This window comes from Cygnus atratus, chromosome 19 (genome assembly GCF_013377495.2).
Source record: "Cygnus atratus isolate AKBS03 ecotype Queensland, Australia chromosome 19, CAtr_DNAZoo_HiC_assembly, whole genome shotgun sequence".
NCBI lineage: Eukaryota > Metazoa > Chordata > Aves > Anseriformes > Anatidae > Cygnus > Cygnus atratus.
The window spans coordinates 2,762,132-2,778,259 of NC_066380.1; the positions used below are offsets into that span (position 1 = coordinate 2,762,132).

The following is a 16,128-nucleotide window of genomic DNA, read 5'->3' on the forward strand; positions in this document are numbered from 1 at the left end:
GCCCCGTGGCACAGCCTGGCCCTGGGCCAACCATCATGGCCCTGCACAGAAGTGCTCAACCCTGCCAAGGGCGGCACGTTTCTGGAGCCTGCAGGCAGCTGCAGGGCCTGTGGCTGTGCTCCTGCGGCCTCTCGGCTGGCGAGAGCTGCTGAGGCTCCTGTCCCATACCCAGAACGACCTGCACCGAGCCATCCAACGGACCCAGTCGGCGATGTTCAACCAGGTGCTCATCCTGATCTGCACCCTGCTCTGTCTCGTTTTCACGGGGTGAGTGTCGTGCCTCGTGTCACCGAACCCCCGCCACCGCGCCTCTGAGCAGCTCGTTTGTAGGCCCAGCTAATTAACAGGGCCCTTACCCTGTGCTTGGCCAACAGCAGGGGCAGGTTTCCAAAAGGAGCCCTGCTCCGGGTGGGTGCTTAGCTCTGAATCGGGCTTCTGGAGCTTTCCTCCCGTCCCCTCACTCTGCATTTGAAGCATATAATATCAATTCAGTTGCTGAGAGGACAGGAAATGAAGCTTTTGGGCTCGTGAGTCTCTGACAACGAAGGCAATCTTCTCAGATGAGTGGCTAATGCAATTTCTGAGCTCAGCGGGCTCCTCGCCCGTGGCACCTCCTGCCCGCTGTGGCGCCTGTGATGCTCAGTGCTGTCTGTGCTTTATCGCAATGTGTCCCCCAGCCCCTCGGCTTCCCACCATGGTTTTGATGAGCAACCACGTCAAACTAACTCCTTAATCTGTTCGTGCCGTGAGCCGAATCCTTTTTATTGGTGCTGTAAATGCACTTCAGATGCAGGCAGCATATTGCAGGCAAATTTCCCCTGAGGACAGAAGTGGAAGTCACCTTCGAAGGCTGCCTTCACAGAGCAAAGGGCAGTGCCAGGCTGCAGGCAGGGAGCACTGCTGTTTGCCTGGTGCGGGTGCTCGAGGGACCTGTGCTTTCTCCCTGCAGCACCTGCGGCATCCAGCATTTAGAAAGAGCAGGTGAGAAGCTCTCCCTCTTCAAGTCCTTCTACTTCTGCATCGTCACCTTTTCCACGGTGGGCTACGGAGACGTGACACCAAAGATCTGGCCTTCCCAGCTCCTCGTCGTCATCATGATCTGCGTCGCTCTGGTCGTGCTGCCGCTGCAGGTCAGAGCCAGGGCCAGGGAGGCAGGACACCGAGCCTGGGCTGGACACGGGGACGTTCCCTGCGTCCCCAGGGCTCTCCAGCTGCCTGCTGCCATCAGCCACCCCATGGACCGTGTCTGGGAGGCAGCAAAGCACCACGGCCTGCCTCCCCGCCCTGCTGCTCGGACATCAGCCCTCGGCTTTTGCTTGCAGTTCGAGGAGCTCGTCTACCTGTGGATGGAGCGGCAGAAGTCGGGAGGCAACTACAGCCGTCACCGGGCCCAAACAGAGAAGCACGTTGTGCTGTGCGTCAGCTCCCTCAAGATCGACCTCCTCATGGACTTCCTCAACGAGTTCTACGCCCACCCGCGCCTGCAGGTCAGGGCTGGGCCTGTACCCATGCTCACTGCTTCTGTGTTTTGCCCGTGCTGGGCTTCAGTGGTGCTGGGCATGGCCGGGCCGCACCGGCTGAGCTTGGCTCTTGTTTTGCCTGATCTGCCCTGGTTTTGTGGCCAGGCCTCTTACAGCTCTGCGTATGTGTGGCATACACATACATACTGGGCGGCCTTCTGTAAGGATGCCTCCAGTGGATGGAGTCTTACACAGGAACAGAATGTGTAACTGCAAAACCTCGGGGGATTTACCTGACTGGAATATCCCCACTTAATTAGTGATCTTCTAGCAAATGACTATGCCTTTCCGTTTCCATGGGGCGCCAGCACTACAGAGCTGCTTCAGATTGGCATTTCCTTGCAAAACTCACCTACACTTCATTACCAATGCTCAGCCTTCATTCCATACATTCAGTTTTAAAAATCCTGCTCACTTCTGTCTTCAGGCATGCGGGACGCCAGCCCACAAGGTTACACGAACCTCTCTCTCTTTCAGGACTACTACGTGGTGATACTGTGCCCCACGGAGATGGATATCCAGGTGCGGCGGGTCCTGCAGATCCCGCTGTGGTCGCAGCGGGTCATCTACCTCCAGGGCTCCGCGCTGAAGGACCAGGACCTCATGAGAGCCAAGTGAGCAGCGGGACGGGGGGATTGCAGGCAGCCACGGGGGGGTACTGGGCTGGGGCTGAAACGCTGCTGCTGGGGATGCTAGGATGCTGCCTGTGCTGCTCACTAATCCCTAAACATGAAATATTCCTCGGGGGGATGCAGGACGGCTGCAAGCACTGTGTAATTCAGCCACACGCGTCCCCAGCAGTCACTGGCTGGGTGACGATGGCCACGCTGACATCTCTGCGGGCGCCCCGGGTGGTGCCTGCAGGCTCCCGGCATGGCCGGCCTGGGTGGTGCACGGGCGCTGCTCTCTGTTTGCAGGATGGACAATGGAGAAGCCTGCTTCATCCTCAGCAGCCGAAACGAGGTGGACCGCACGGCAGCGGTAAGCTGCTTTGTAGTTTGTCCTAGCTACAGAAGTGTTGGGGGAAATAGGCTGCCAGGAGCTAGCCTGTGCTTTGCTCTTCTGTTAGGACCACCAAACCATCCTGAGAGCCTGGGCTGTGAAAGATTTTGCTCCAAACTGCCCTCTCTATGTTCAGATCTTAAAGCCGGAGAACAAGTTTCACGTGAAGTTTGCCGGTGAGTCTGCGGGGCTGTCCTCCATGAGCTGGATGTTTTTAGGACCAGCTGATGCTTCCAGGGGGCATCCCATATCCTCAGAGCCCACCGAGGGGTGGGTTTGCAGACCAGGGGTTCAGAGTAGAGGAGGGAGGGAGGTGTATGGAGGGAGGGCCATGGATCCCCATCCCGTCTGCAGGGCCAGCATGTTCCCCTGTCCCCTTCCACCACCACAGTGTACTTTTCAGACCCCGGCACCTCTCTGCCCTCCTCGGCACGGCACAAGGCACCGCGGGCTGCTTGGGTTTGCTGCCCCGAAATCTCCAAGCAACGCAAGCAGAGGCAGCCGGTGCCCTAACCCTCACTCCTCTTCCTTGCAGATCACGTCGTCTGCGAGGAGGAGTGCAAGTACGCCATGCTGGCGCTTAACTGCGTCTGCCCCGCCACCTCCACGCTCATCACGCTGCTGGTGCACACCTCCCGAGGCCAGTGAGTGCTGCCCGTGTGGGGTGGGAGGGACCGGGCACCCACGGCACAGGCAGCGTCGTGTCTGCACCCCCGGGGCTCCTGTCTTGGCAAAATACCACCTGAGTCGCAGCCCGGAGTCGTCTTCTTCCAGCCAGAGATTAGTGATGGGAGGTACTGGGGGCACTGCCTTCGGCAGCAGCCCGGGGCGCACAGCCTGGTTGTTCCTGTGCAGATTGCCTTGCTGGAGGCCAGGAGTAAAACATCTTGTTTGTACTGAGCTGATCCTGCTGGCAGGAAGCTTGATTTACAAACTGCAAGGCTGGAGCCTGCAGGTTGTTTTGCGGGTTTGTATAAAGTGCAGCTGGAAGCAGCTAGGTGGGCCCTGGCGCGGGTCCCTTGCCCCTTAGCAGAGCCAGGACTTACTGTGCTTTGTTAAAGTGAAATCAAAGAGTTACAAAACATCCTTCCCAGAGCTTCTCGCCCCATGCTCTGAGCTGTTTGCCAACACTGGCTCTCAGCCCTGCCTCCGCCGCTCCCCTGGGAGCCCTCATTAAATAAAAAGGCACTTAAAGTCAGAGATCTAAATGAGCTCAGCCTCAGCCTGGAAGTGCTGACAGCTCATCACCGCCACCTCCCCGCTGTTGGACCGGGTGGCAGCCTCAGCACCCCTGGGTGCTCCCGCGGAGCAGGATGGTGCTGTGCCGGCTGCGGCCCCATCCCGGCACGCAGCTCTGTGCTTGCAGGGAGGGCCAGGAGTCCCCAGAGCAGTGGCAGAGGATGTACGGGCGATGCTCAGGCAATGAGGTCTACCACATCCGCATGGGCGACAGCAAGTTCTTCATGGAGTACGAGGGGAAAAGCTTCACCTATGCCGCCTTCCACGCACACAAGAAGTGAGGACTGGGGGGTGGCAGGCAGAGCTGGGGTCAGGGACAAGGTGCTGGGAGCAGCACCGAGGCTGGAGGGTGCTTTGAGGTCCCTTCTGCAGGGACGAGGCCCTTGGAGAGGCTTTTCTCTGGCTTTGAACGTCCGCACCACGCTCCCATCACAGGTACGGCGTCTGCCTGATCGGCATCCGGAGGGAGGAGAACAAGAGCATCCTGCTGAACCCTGGCCCGCGGCACATCATGGCCGCGTCCGACACCTGCTTCTACATCAACATCACCAAGGAGGAGAACTCTGCCTTCATCTTCAAGCAGGAGGAGAAGCAGAAGAAGAAGGGCTTTGCGGGCAGGGGCACCTATGACGGCCCGTCCCGCCTGCCCGTGCACAGCATCATCGCCAGCATGGGTGAGTCCACGGGGCCCCCTTCTCCACCCCCTCCCAGATCACCCCACCAGCAAAATACACACAGGTCCCTGCTCCTCGCATCCTGGGTGCTCTCAGCAAGCCCAAAAATCACCATTAGAGCTCGTGATACCCATTGCCATTAAGGATATTTGTCTGCAGAAATCCCCCACGTCCTGGCTGGAAGAATGAATGCTGTTGGCCTCCTCTTAAATCATGTTTATGATTCACAACCCGATGAGCAGCGTGGTTTGCTCTGCAGCGAGTGGTGCAGTTTCTCAAATAAAAAATGCCATGAGTCATTGCTCCCAGCCTGCAGCTGGGAAGACCAAGTTGTGGGGTTGTCCGGAGAGGCTGAGCTGCAATAGCACATTGTACTTCAGGCAAATAATTTATGCATTTATATTCATGAGCAGCAATTTGCATGATTATCCCACAGCAAGCCACAGAGCACTTTGCTGAGCAGCGCTCGTCAATGTTCTCGTTAGGTGGCTTGTTCGCAGAGGGACTTTTTCAGAAAGTGCAATGAGAGAGAAATTGCCCAAGTGCGAGCGGGTCCAGCCCCACGGCTGCTGGGGGAGGAGGGCACCCAGCCCCGTGCTTGGCTTGCTGTGGAGCTCCCGGCTTTCACACCCATCTGAAAGTAACTATTCGGTGAAGATTCAGATGACAGCCTTGGCTGGGGTTTCCAACTGAGGCCAAAACCTTGATGGCCATGATTAATAATCCATAAATACATCTGGTTTTTAGGAGGTGCTGGAGCATGGGGGCATCCAGCCTCTCTGGGCCATATTGAAGGTTGTGGTTGGGTGGGGTGCGTGGTCCCCCCAGGGCTGACGGGCTCAATGCTTTGCTGTCTCAGCTCCTTCCCCTCCTCATAGAGCGCGCTGTGCTTCCTTCCCCGCCGCGTCCAGGTACAGTGGCCATGGACCTGCAGAACACCGAGTGCCGCCCCGCCAACAGCAGCAAGCTGGCGCTGCCGGCGGAGAACGGCTCGGGCAACCGCCGGCCCAGCATCGCGCCCGTCCTCGAGCTGGCTGACACCTCGTCCCTGCTGCCCTGCGACCTGCTCAGCGACCAGTCGGAAGACGAGATGACGCAGTCGGATGAGGAGGGCTCAGCGGTGGTGGAGTGAGTTGCCCGCGTTCGGTCGCGCCGTCCCTCGTTGCAGAGAGGCACGGACGCTTTTTAATTTGTGCCCATCTTTAAATGAAAATTGCTGCTTCTGGTCCGATCAGAAATGCAAATTATGATTTCTTAAGAGCTGTTAACCGAAACCAAATCTAAAAATGGGCCTTGAGGTCTTTGCTTCTTTGTATGGCTTAGCGTCCCCCTCCTCTCCTGGAGTTCACTGTCTTGTCTCCCTTGAGCCATGCTTGCTGCTCCTACCTGCTGTGTTCTCTGCCTGTCCTGGATTTGCCTGTCCTATTTGCAATCTCAGGACCCTTTGCATAACAAAAATTGTTCCTAAGTATGTGTCTTTTTAGACATTTCTATCTGATGCAGGAGAGTTTTGCAAAACATTTGCCAGTGATGTGTATGAGTTCTGGGTCTGTGACTTTAGAGGTTTTTCCAAAGGTCTGAGTGCTGTATTCATGGAAAACTCCCCCTGTGTCCTTACAGTGCTGCAATTTCTCTCTGCTGCAGGTACGTGAAAGGCTACCCACCGAACTCCCCCTACATCGGGAGCTCCCCAACCCTGTGCCACCTTTTACCAGAGAAGGCCCCGTTCTGCTGCCTGAGGCTGGACAAGGTGAGTGGCAGCGCTGGGGCCGAGGCGGGTGATGGCCGGGGGCTGCCACGGGTCCCCGAGCTGCCTCCCCTCCCCGCAGGGCTGCAAGCACAACAGCTTCGAAGACGCCAAGGCCTATGGGTTTAAGAACAAGCTGATCATCGTGTCGGCAGAGACCGCTGGCAACGGACTGTATAACTTCATTGTCCCCCTTCGTGCGTACTACCGGTCCCGCAAAGAGTTAAACCCGATTGTGTTGCTTCTGGACAACAAGCAAGTACTTCTCCGCAGATGCTTTCCATTGCACCGGGCCCTTCCCTGTAGTACCGGGGGCATTTCACACCGCGTGGGGATGGGGCAGGGGAGGCAGCGGCACCGCCAGGGTGCCCCTCGGCCAGTGGTGGGGACACTGCTGTGCACGGTGCTGTGCGCGGTGCTGTGCGTGGCCCCTTACTCCATGCAGCTGCTGACCCCCTTGCTTTCTGTTGCTCTCCCTGCAGGCCAGAGCACCACTTTCTGGAAGCCATCTGCTGTTTCCCCATGGTTTACTACATGGAAGGCACGATTGATAAGTAGGTGTTTTCTGCCCGTGGCCGTTGTTAATTGCATTGCTGTCTAAAGGCACTGCATTTACCCAGTCCTGACACCTGCATGCTGGGGGGGAGATGTGCCCCCAGCCCCTCACCCTCCCATCCCATGGGTCAGCTGCCACAGAGCTGACCCCGCCGTGGGTTTCTCGGGTTGTGGAGCACGGCCGGTAGCTGGGCGCTGGTGGCGAGGAGGCGGCTGGGTGCGCGTCGCAGCGCGCTGCCTCCCTGTGTCCTTCCCAAGGGCTGACCCCGCGCTCTTCTCTTTGGGGACTGCCCAGCCTGGACAGCTTGCTGCAGTGCGGCATCATCTACGCCGACAACCTGGTGGTGGTGGACAAGGAGAGCACGATGAGCGCGGAGGAGGACTACATGGCCGATGCCAAGACGATCGTCAACGTCCAGACCATGTTCAGGTGGGGTGGGCAGTCACGGCCAAGCCCAGGGGGTGCAGGTGCTGCAGGGAGAGGTCACAGCAGCGCGGGGAAGACACAAATCTATCCCACTATTTCTGATCTCAGAAGGGCATGGGGGAGGTTTGGTTTTTCCTCAGGCTGTACATGCAGGCAGTCCCTCGCTTCTGAGGCGGCCGCTGGACCACAGGTCTCTTCCCATCGCAGGCTCTTTCCCAGCCTCAGCATCATCACGGAGCTGACCCACCCCTCCAACATGAGGTTCATGCAGTTCAGAGCGAAGGACAGTTACTCGTTAGCCCTTTCCAAGCTAGAAAAGGTAAGGGAAGGGCTTCACTTCCTGGGAAGGCAGTGCTGTGTGCAGGGATGCTGAGCAGTGGCCTCTGGGCTCTGACTGCAGCGCAGTGACTGTGCTGAGGTCTTCTGGCAACGGGGAAATGCCCCTAAACCACACACTGAGGCACATCATAGCGCCACATCCAGCCTGTGTCCGAAAAAAAACAAACCGATGATGATGTCTCACACGTTTCCATGGAGAAACATCCCTCTTTCACCCAGCGTGAGGGATGCTTCCCCGCCTCCCTGCTGGCACCCCCAGAGATGCTCAGCTGGTGTCCTCCCATTCGCACCACATGTCGGGGAGGCCGTGGGGTTTTGCTACTCTAAATGCCCTGGGAGGACGGGAACAAAATCGCACCAAGGGCGCTCCCCAGACCCCTTCTGCTTCCAGAAAGAGCGCGAGAACGGCTCCAACCTGGCCTTCATGTTCCGCCTGCCCTTCGCGGCCGGCCGGGTCTTCAGCATCAGCATGCTGGACACCCTGCTCTACCAGGTGAGCGCCGCGGGAGCCCGGCGGCGGGGGGCAGCGCGTCCCCCTGCGAGTGCCCCTGCAAACCTTTTCCCCACCTTCCTGCCCAAATGTCTCCCCGCAGTCGTTCGTGAAGGACTACATGATCACCATCACCAGGCTGCTGCTGGGCCTCGACACCACGCCGGGCTCCGGCTACCTCTGCGCGGTAGGCGCCAAGGCTGTGCATGCAGGCATTGGGGGATTTTTGGGGGATCCCTTTCTGGGGGAGCGGGGTGGGGGGCAAAATGGAGCAGAACGGGGCAGCTCATTGCTCCCAGCATCGCGTGTGGGCAATCTCAGGGCTCCCAGAGGCCCCAAAGTCATACAACCACAGGATCATTTAGGTTGAAATGGACCCGTAAGATCCCCAAGTCCAACCACCTCCTAACACGGCCATGTCCACCTCTGAGCCATGTCCCAAGCCCCACAGCCGTACGTCCTCCTTTCGGACGGGAGCTGCCCCTGATCTTTTTGGGGCTTCCTTTCGGGTCTGGCATCTCTGTGCCTGGGGGAAGCCCAGACGCAGCCCCAGGCGCTGACGGCGGTCGCTGTTTGTGCTGTGCTGCTCAGATGAAGATCACGGAGGACGACCTGTGGATCCGGACGTACGGCCGCCTCTTCCAGAAGCTCTGCTCCTCCAGCGCAGAGATTCCCATCGGCATCTACCGCACGGAGTCGCACATGTTCGCCACCTCTGAGGCAAGGGGCAGCGGATGCAGGAAGGGGCTGGGGGTGTTCCCGGCCTCATCCACAACTTGGGGGCGTTTCCTGGCTCCTGGGGCTCTGTGCAAATGCTTATATCTGGGAGAGAAGCATCTCAAAGAAGTGCCTGCAGGCGAGCAGGGGTGGCCTTTATCAGCAATCCAGCACATCATGTCATTAAATTCCCAGGGGCCAGGGGATGCTGCACACTGGGGATGCCCATTTCCTGTGCTGACCTGTCTTTCCCCTCTTTTTTCCCCAATTGCAGCCCCACGACATCAGAACGCAGGTGAGTACCATTTGCTCCCAGTCTTTGGGTGCTAGGTCGGTGGTGGGGAATTCCCTTGGGATTATCAGCTCCTCTGCCAGGCCCCCCGCAGCACAGACGCTGCTCCGTGGGCGATGTTGGGGCTGGTTTGTGTGCACCTGGAGCCCCCCTCACCTTGAGCCCCTCCTGTGGCTCCAGCACGGCCCCGGCAGCCGGGAGGTGTAATTACACAGCACAGGGAGCAGGAGCGAGCCTGGCCCCGCTGTGAATACCTTTGGTTTTGAGCTTTGTAGAAGCAGCTGCAGGGAGCTGGATGCTGACATTTAATTAAATGCGATCCTGTTCGTTCTTAGAGGTGCTTTAATCCACTTTATTTGAAAATTAGTTCTTATCAGCGGGGCTTTCTGTGTCAGATGTGGCAGCGCATCTGCTGCAAGATATCGGAGAGGAAGACGAGGGCAATTCTGCCACTTGGGCAGCAAAGAGAGAATTGTGCTAGTGGAGATTAGCTAGCTGGCACCCATTATGCCCCATGGCCGATGGTGTTCTGGAGTGCTTACCCCACACCTGCTGCCCATGCAGCTTTAGCAGCACGGAGGTGATGTGCTGGAGGAGCATGGAGGTGGGATCCCAGCCCACCGGAGACGTCCTACCCTGTCAAGAGACAGGACTGGCTCTTCTTACATGGCCAGGGTGCTAAAAAGCAGCCGTTCCCGAGGCAGGCTCCGTCCCGAGGACGGGTCCCATGGTGCGGGGTGGGCCGGGAGGCAGCAGCCCCCGCACGTGCCCCTGGGTGCTCCGTCACCCTGCTCCCCCCGTCACCTGCCGGGCTTCCAGTCACAGATCTCCATCAATGTTGAGGACTGCGAGGACACGAAGGACGTGAAGGAGCACTGGGGCATCAAGACGAGCCACCACAGGAACTCGTGCTCCAGCGACCAGTCCGAGCACCCGCTGCTGCGGCGCAAGAGCATGCAGTGGGCGCGCCGGCTGAGCAGGAAGGGCAACAAGCACTCCAGCAAGACGGCCGAGTGGATCAGCCAGCAGCGGCTCAGCCTGTACCGGCGCTCTGAGAGGCAGGAGCTGTCGGAGCTCGTCAAAAACCGCATGAAGCACCTGGGCCTGCCCACCACCGGGTATGGTAAGTGCCGCTCGGTCGCGCTTCCCTGCAGCAACGCGCCCCGTGGGCTCCGCAGGTAACTCCAGCGTGCCCGAGCCCCATGGATTGACGCCGGGGCCCGTCTCCATTTGCAGTCCTGTCCCTTGGGGTGGGCGCACTTCTGGTCAGCTGCCAGCCTTCCTCCTGCACGCCCCGCGCTGCTCCGGGCAGTGACCACCATTCCCAGGACAGCCCCAGTGGGGATCTGAGCCTGTGGATGGATGGGGGGTCACTGGGCAGCCTGTAACACAGAGCCCAGGTTGGCTCAGCGTTTGGCCCGGCAGAAATGGCGTTAAGGAGACACCAAACCCACTGCCCTTATATCAGCAAAACCCAAGAGTCCCACCCCGTAGCGCCACAGGGAGAAGTGACCCCCGGTGGGCTGGTGCAAGGCCCTGGTGTCGGTGTTGGCTCCTCATCCTTCACCAAGCGTTCGCAGAGGGGGTTTCGGTAGCGGCAGGGCTGAGGGCTTTGCTTCATTGCGTGTGACCGCCGTGTGTGTGTCGCTGTGCGTGCGGCTTTGTGGTGTCGTCAGTGCGCAGGGTCCCTCTGTGCAGCCGCCTTCCTCGTGGGGTCTGCCGCCCAGCACCGCTGCTGGAGCCTGTCTGCCTCCCCGGGCAGGTCCCCGGCCCCCGGTCCCGACAAAGCCCTCACCCCACGGCTTTCTTGGTTCGTTTCGTCCTCTCTTTCCTTCGAGCCATCCTGTGCTGCTGCCTGTCTGCTCCATGCTGGACGAGCTTCCATCGCCACGGCCAGGCCCCCGCGCACGGCGCTGACCTGGGGCCCCCCTGGGGTTTTGCTGCCTGCCGCTGGCTGATCCTTGCAGCCTGCAGGCAACGTGAATGACTGCGGGGCTCTGCAGCGCTGGGTGCTGGGCACTGGGTGCTGGGCACTGGGTGCTGAGCGCTGGGCGCCTCCCCACCCCAGGGCTGCTGGACACGGGGCCTGTGGGAACAGTGGGGACAGGGCCGCGTGCAGCTCGCAGCGTAGCATTCGCCTCTCTGTGTCCCTAACTGGTCCCCGGAGCTCCTGCAGCTCATCCCGGGAGCCTCCCAGCCCCCTTCGGCTCTGCTTCAGGGCCTGCAGCACGGCTGATGGCACTCGCTGCCTGAAACGCTGCTGCAGGCGGGCAGCTCCGCGCAGCTCCAGCACCCCCGGCCCCGCAGAGAGCACGGCAGGGAAGGGCCATCGGTGGGGATGGAAAGCTCCCCGGCCACCCCGGGACAGTGCAGGGACATGGCCTGTCGCCTGCCAGCCTGGACGTCGTGGTGTTTTGGAAGAACACCTTGCTGTGCCTGCTCTCCCCTGCCTTGGTCTTTTGCTCATTTAATTGCTGAAGTGCAGGAGCTCGTCTCTAATATTTGCCGAATCATGGCTTGCTGACCTCTCTCTCTCTCTCTGTTTATGTCTGTGCCTTTCCCTGTATGTTCTGTAGAGGATGTAGCAAATTTAACAGCCAGTGATGTGATGAATCGGGTAAACCTGGGATATTTGCAAGGTAATGCTCTTTCCCTGGGAGTCACGCGTGACTCACGGCGTACAGCGTCCAACAAGATCATGCCAGCTAAGCCCAATCCACACCCTTGCCGTTTTTCACCTTAGATATTCGAGCCTTTCACACACTCATTTGTTGGGTGGAGGTGGAAAACCAAAGACCGTCCTGCAGCTGCGGGGCAGATGCAAGGCTCTGTGAAGTCAGGAGACAAACAGCACAACTTCCCTAGCCGAATTCTAGCAAGGAAGTCACAGCCTGCAGCTGTCATTAACAGCCACCTCCTTGCATTGCTCTGCAAGTTGGTGTTGATCTGTAAAACCAGAGGCATTTCTAGGAGGGGATTTTGGGCTCCTGGTGGGCAAACCAGCGCCACGTGCGCTGGGGATGGAGCAGGACAGCAGAGTGCGGCCGCTCGCCTCCATGCTGCCTGCATCTCGCTCTGAGCTCCATGGCTCTGTAGGGTTTGGAAAGCCCTGCTTCATCCCAGGTTTGTGTTTGGGAGAACACCGTGTTTGGCAGCCCACAGGTCCCAGCAGTCACCCCAGGCCCAGCTCGGGGCTGGGAGGGAAAGGTCGCGGGGCAGCCGTGCGGTCCCAGCCCTGCCGTGGGCGGCTCGGCACTGCAGGTCTCATGCTCGGCACACGGCTTCGTGCAGCGGGGCTCAGGAGAGCCTAGAGGTCAGCCACAGCCCAACCGATCCATATTTCAGGCTTCGCTAGCCCACGCTTAAGGTGAAAAGTTGGCATTTTCCTATCAACCGCGTCCATCACCAGAGACCCAGCCCAGCCGTGGCTCATGGAAGCCCCGCTCCAACTCGGTATATTGCCAGCTGCTCTGCGGAGCTCAGACCTCACTGCTTTTTCCCCCCTCCCTCGGCAGCGTTTTGGCTCCGTGAGCCGTGCTGCGGGGTCCTGGCACCGGGAGCCCACCGGGAGCCACCCCCACCAGCACCCGTCTGCAGCGGGCGCATCGCTAGCGTGGGAGCAGGAGCTGCAGATCCCCCCACCCCCCCCCCAAAAAAAAAAACTACCTGAGGGTGCCAATGGGCTGAGCCCTGCCTGGGTGCAAGGGACACTGTGGCAATATACATGGTGGGTTTGGCAGCGCTGCTTGGGGGGGGGAGGGGGGGGGGGGGGGGGAGGAAGGAAAAGGTGCTTCCATGGCGCAGGAGAACCTGTGGTGCCCTGGGGACCCCCGTCACGGCGCACCCCGTGGGTCCCGCGCTCTGTGTGCGCCCCAGCGTCGCCATTCCCCGTCCCCGCCTCGCTGTAAGGCTGAGCACTGGGACGGCCGAGGGCTCTCAGCAGTGGTGGGACGGATGAGAGCAGCAAAGGTGGCCCCTGGGGAGGGGGTGAGCAGCAAAAAGTGGGGGGGGGGGGGGAGGGTGTCCATGCACAGACCCTTCCCACATCCCCCTGCCCACCCTGTGCTGGAGGTTTCAGCCTGGACCCAAGCTGCTCCTCACCCACCGTGCACCACCGAGCACGCACCCCCCATGGAGCTCAATGTGTCCCACTGCTCCCCCCAGTGCTGCTCGGGGTGGGGGGGGGGGGGGTGGTCACGCAGAGCCACCCGTGCCGGCGTCCCGGTGAGCAGCCTTGCAGCGAGCCCGTGTCCCGCCGCGCTCATCCCGCCACCCCCGCGCCCGTCTGTCCCCCGCCATCCCCTTCGTCCTGTCCATCGCAAGCCCTCGCTGTGCTCCCGCTGCTACTTGTGTCCCCTGCCCCTCCCTGGTGCCTGCTCCAACCCCCACCCCCCCCCATGATCTTGTTTGGTAGCGAAGGGCCCCGCGTGCTCGGACTGGTGTCGCGGCGGCTTCGTGCCTTAGGGCCGTCCCCGAAGGGCATCGGTGGCTGGGAGGCACCACGGCAGCGGTGTCCCCTGGGCAGGAGCAGGGAGCGATGGCTGAGCTTAGCGCTCTTGCTGGAGGGTGATAAATTCAGCAGTTCAGCGAGGGAAGGTGGCAAACCGTTGTCGTGGCCCTGGGGGGGGGGGGAGGGGGGGGTTGAGGTGCCCTGAGCAGGTGCTTGGAGGCGTTGCACTGTACTTAACGCGGCAAAACTAACGTCTTTCCTTTTTTTGCACTAAAACAAGGTAAGACACCTTTACTTATTTCTTTTGGGGGGGGGGATTTTTAAGTGAAGAGTCTGCGAGTCCCCTGGCTGGGGAGTGGCTGTGGGGCACGGGAGGAGGTGGTGTCAGTGTTCGTGGTGCTCGCCAGGCGCAGTGGCACGGCCCTGCAAAGGGACCCACGTGCTGTCCTGGGGACCAGCTGTGACCCCGCTGGGCTGGGGATGCTGCAGGGGGCTGTGGGAGCCGGGGCTGTCAGGTTGTCCTCTGGGGTGTCCATTGGGATGTCCACTGGGGCATCCATTGGGGTGCCCATTGGCACGCCCACCAGGGCACGGTGCCGGCCCCACTCACCCTACCATCCCCTTCCCTCCCCTGGCAGACGAGATGAACGACCACCAGAACACCTTGTCCTACGTCCTGATCAATCCTCCCCCGGACACGCGGCTGGAGCTCAACGACATCGTGTAGGTGCCACCCACCAACCCCCAGTCCAACCCCCAAATTGGGGTCTCCACGCACGGGGCTGAGGTGCAGCCCTGCAGCGCGCCCGGTTTCTGCCCCGCAGGTACCTGATCCGCTCGGACCCGCTGGCGCACGTGGCCAACGACGGGCACAGCCGCAAGAGCAGCTGCAGCAACAAGCTGGGCCCCTGCAACCCCGAGACGCGGGACGAGACCCAGCTCTGAGCACACCCCCGGGGCTTGGGGGCGAAGGGAAAGGAAGGGAAGGGAAGGAAAGAAGGAAGGAAGGAAGGCTGCTGCCCCGCGCTGGAGCCGGGCGATGCCCAGCCTGGCTGAGAAATGCCCCGGAGGGACGGGACAGACGGCCAGCTGGCAGTCACCCGCGTGGGTGTTTTTAACATTTTGTATGAATACCGCAACTAGTGAGAACGTCTTCGCTGGTGCTGGTGGGATGTGTCAGAAACCACAACTGAGGCTGCTCAGCAGGAGGATGCAGGTCGTTTGCAATTTTTGGGGCACCGCTGGTACAAGAGAAGCCACCCTGTGCTCATCCTGCTCCTCTTTTGCCAGACATCCCTGAGGGATACCCAAAATGTGGCTCTTTCACCCCAGTGTTCCCCCTGTCGGCTTGCTGGGTGCTGCCGGGAGCTGCGCGGAGGCTCTGGGGAGGACGTTGCAGCCCCCTGCAGCGCTCTGGCGGCATCTCCAGAAACCAAACCACACCAAAAAGACAAAAACGGACCCAAAGCTGTGCCAGACGTCTGCCACGGGCCTTGTCGCATGTGTCCAGGCGTAGCCAAACGCTGGCTCCAGCGGCTGCCACGCCGGGTGTCGCGGTGGCTCTTGGCAGGGTGCGCGATGCTGGCACCGGCCACTGCTCCTGGGGCTCAGCACCAAAGGCACTGAGGGCAGGGATGTGTCCCCATGCTGCCCCTTCCCCTCGCCCCCCCGCCCCCTTCCCAGGTCCTCGCAGTGCTGTTTGTACCCAGACCCCGCATGCCAGCGGCTCCTGCCCGCGGTGGCGGTGCATGGATGCACAGCCCGGCCTCGCCGCGGCACCGCGCTGCCGCCCGCCCGCCCCGGCTGAGCGGCACAGACCTCTGCAGCAGAACACGAGATGTATTTTCCATCTATTTTTGCACACTTTACAATGTTGACGTGTAAAGGTTTTCTTTGACTGCCAAGTAAATAACCGAGTTGGTAACTTTATATACTTTTACATTCATATGTTAAAACTTAAATGTGATTTTTTTTTTTTTTAAATTTTTTTTTTTTTGGATGAGAAGCCTGTAAAGCACAATGTGGCCATGCCATCCCGGCAGCATCCCAGTCGCTGCCAGGCGGGTGGGCTTTTGCCGTTACCATCTGCCAGTCCTCCTCCATGACACAAAATAAAAGCTGTTTACAAAAACCTGATAAAAACTGCGGCACCTCGCAAAGTGGGTTGAGACAGGACAGACCTTTGTGGCACCTGAAAAAGGAGGAAAATTCCAGTTCTGTGGAAGCTGTTAGAGGCCTTTGGGAGAAGGAAAAAAAAGGCCAGCTGGTAGTCAATAGGACTTCTGCATGCTGATGGTTGGACGGGCTCTGGGCTTGGTCTTTTTGTAATCCTAATTTTTGCTGGTTTGCTGGCCATGAGGCCCTGCACAACCTGCACCCTTCCCCTGCGCTTAGACATGGGCACAAACAGAACCATTTCTGATGCTTTTTACTTTTATTTGTTTGTTTTTAACTATTTTTTATCTTGTTGGCTCTGGCAGACACATGTTTTATTTATTTCTGTTTGTACCTTGTCATGCCAAAAATCTGAAAAAGAAAGAGGTTTTGCAGGCTGAACGGCGAGAGCAGCTGGGGGACAGAAGCACGAGGGGGCTGCGCCACGTCAGCCTCGCGATGCTCTGCTACCGCCAGAAGTGGTGCGGTTGGGTGAGCCTAGGGAAGAGCCCGAAGAGTTTC

General features: G+C 59.7%; 1 protein-coding gene across 4 annotated transcripts in view; it reads left to right on the top strand.

Moving 5' to 3' along the window:
* Positions 1-14,397, top strand: part of KCNT1 (potassium sodium-activated channel subfamily T member 1) — a 55,194-nt gene extending 40,797 nt beyond the window's left edge. The window contains exons 9-30 of one of the 4 annotated variants that reach the window (XM_035555543.1): positions 173-267; positions 950-1,130; positions 1,323-1,487; positions 1,998-2,134; positions 2,438-2,501; positions 2,590-2,698; positions 3,058-3,166; positions 3,889-4,038; positions 4,197-4,435; positions 5,347-5,563; positions 6,080-6,185; positions 6,265-6,437; positions 6,665-6,736; positions 7,033-7,167; positions 7,372-7,483; positions 7,895-7,996; positions 8,097-8,180; positions 8,585-8,713; positions 8,985-9,005; positions 9,822-10,125; positions 14,091-14,175; positions 14,277-14,397. In XM_035555543.1, the coding sequence (XP_035411436.1) occupies positions 173-267; positions 950-1,130; positions 1,323-1,487; positions 1,998-2,134; positions 2,438-2,501; positions 2,590-2,698; positions 3,058-3,166; positions 3,889-4,038; positions 4,197-4,435; positions 5,347-5,563; positions 6,080-6,185; positions 6,265-6,437; positions 6,665-6,736; positions 7,033-7,167; positions 7,372-7,483; positions 7,895-7,996; positions 8,097-8,180; positions 8,585-8,713; positions 8,985-9,005; positions 9,822-10,125; positions 14,091-14,175; positions 14,277-14,397 (2,910 nt within the window). Of the gene's footprint in view, positions 1-172; positions 268-949; positions 1,131-1,322; positions 1,488-1,997; positions 2,135-2,437; positions 2,502-2,589; positions 2,699-3,057; positions 3,167-3,888; positions 4,039-4,196; positions 4,436-5,346; positions 5,564-6,079; positions 6,186-6,264; positions 6,438-6,664; positions 6,737-7,032; positions 7,168-7,371; positions 7,484-7,894; positions 7,997-8,096; positions 8,181-8,584; positions 8,747-8,984; positions 9,006-9,821; positions 10,126-14,090; positions 14,176-14,276 lie in introns of all 4 variants that reach the window. The other 3 variants (XM_035555544.1, XM_035555546.1, XM_035555547.1) reach the window with 3 other exon arrangements.
* Positions 14,398-16,128: the final 1,731 nt, after the last annotated feature.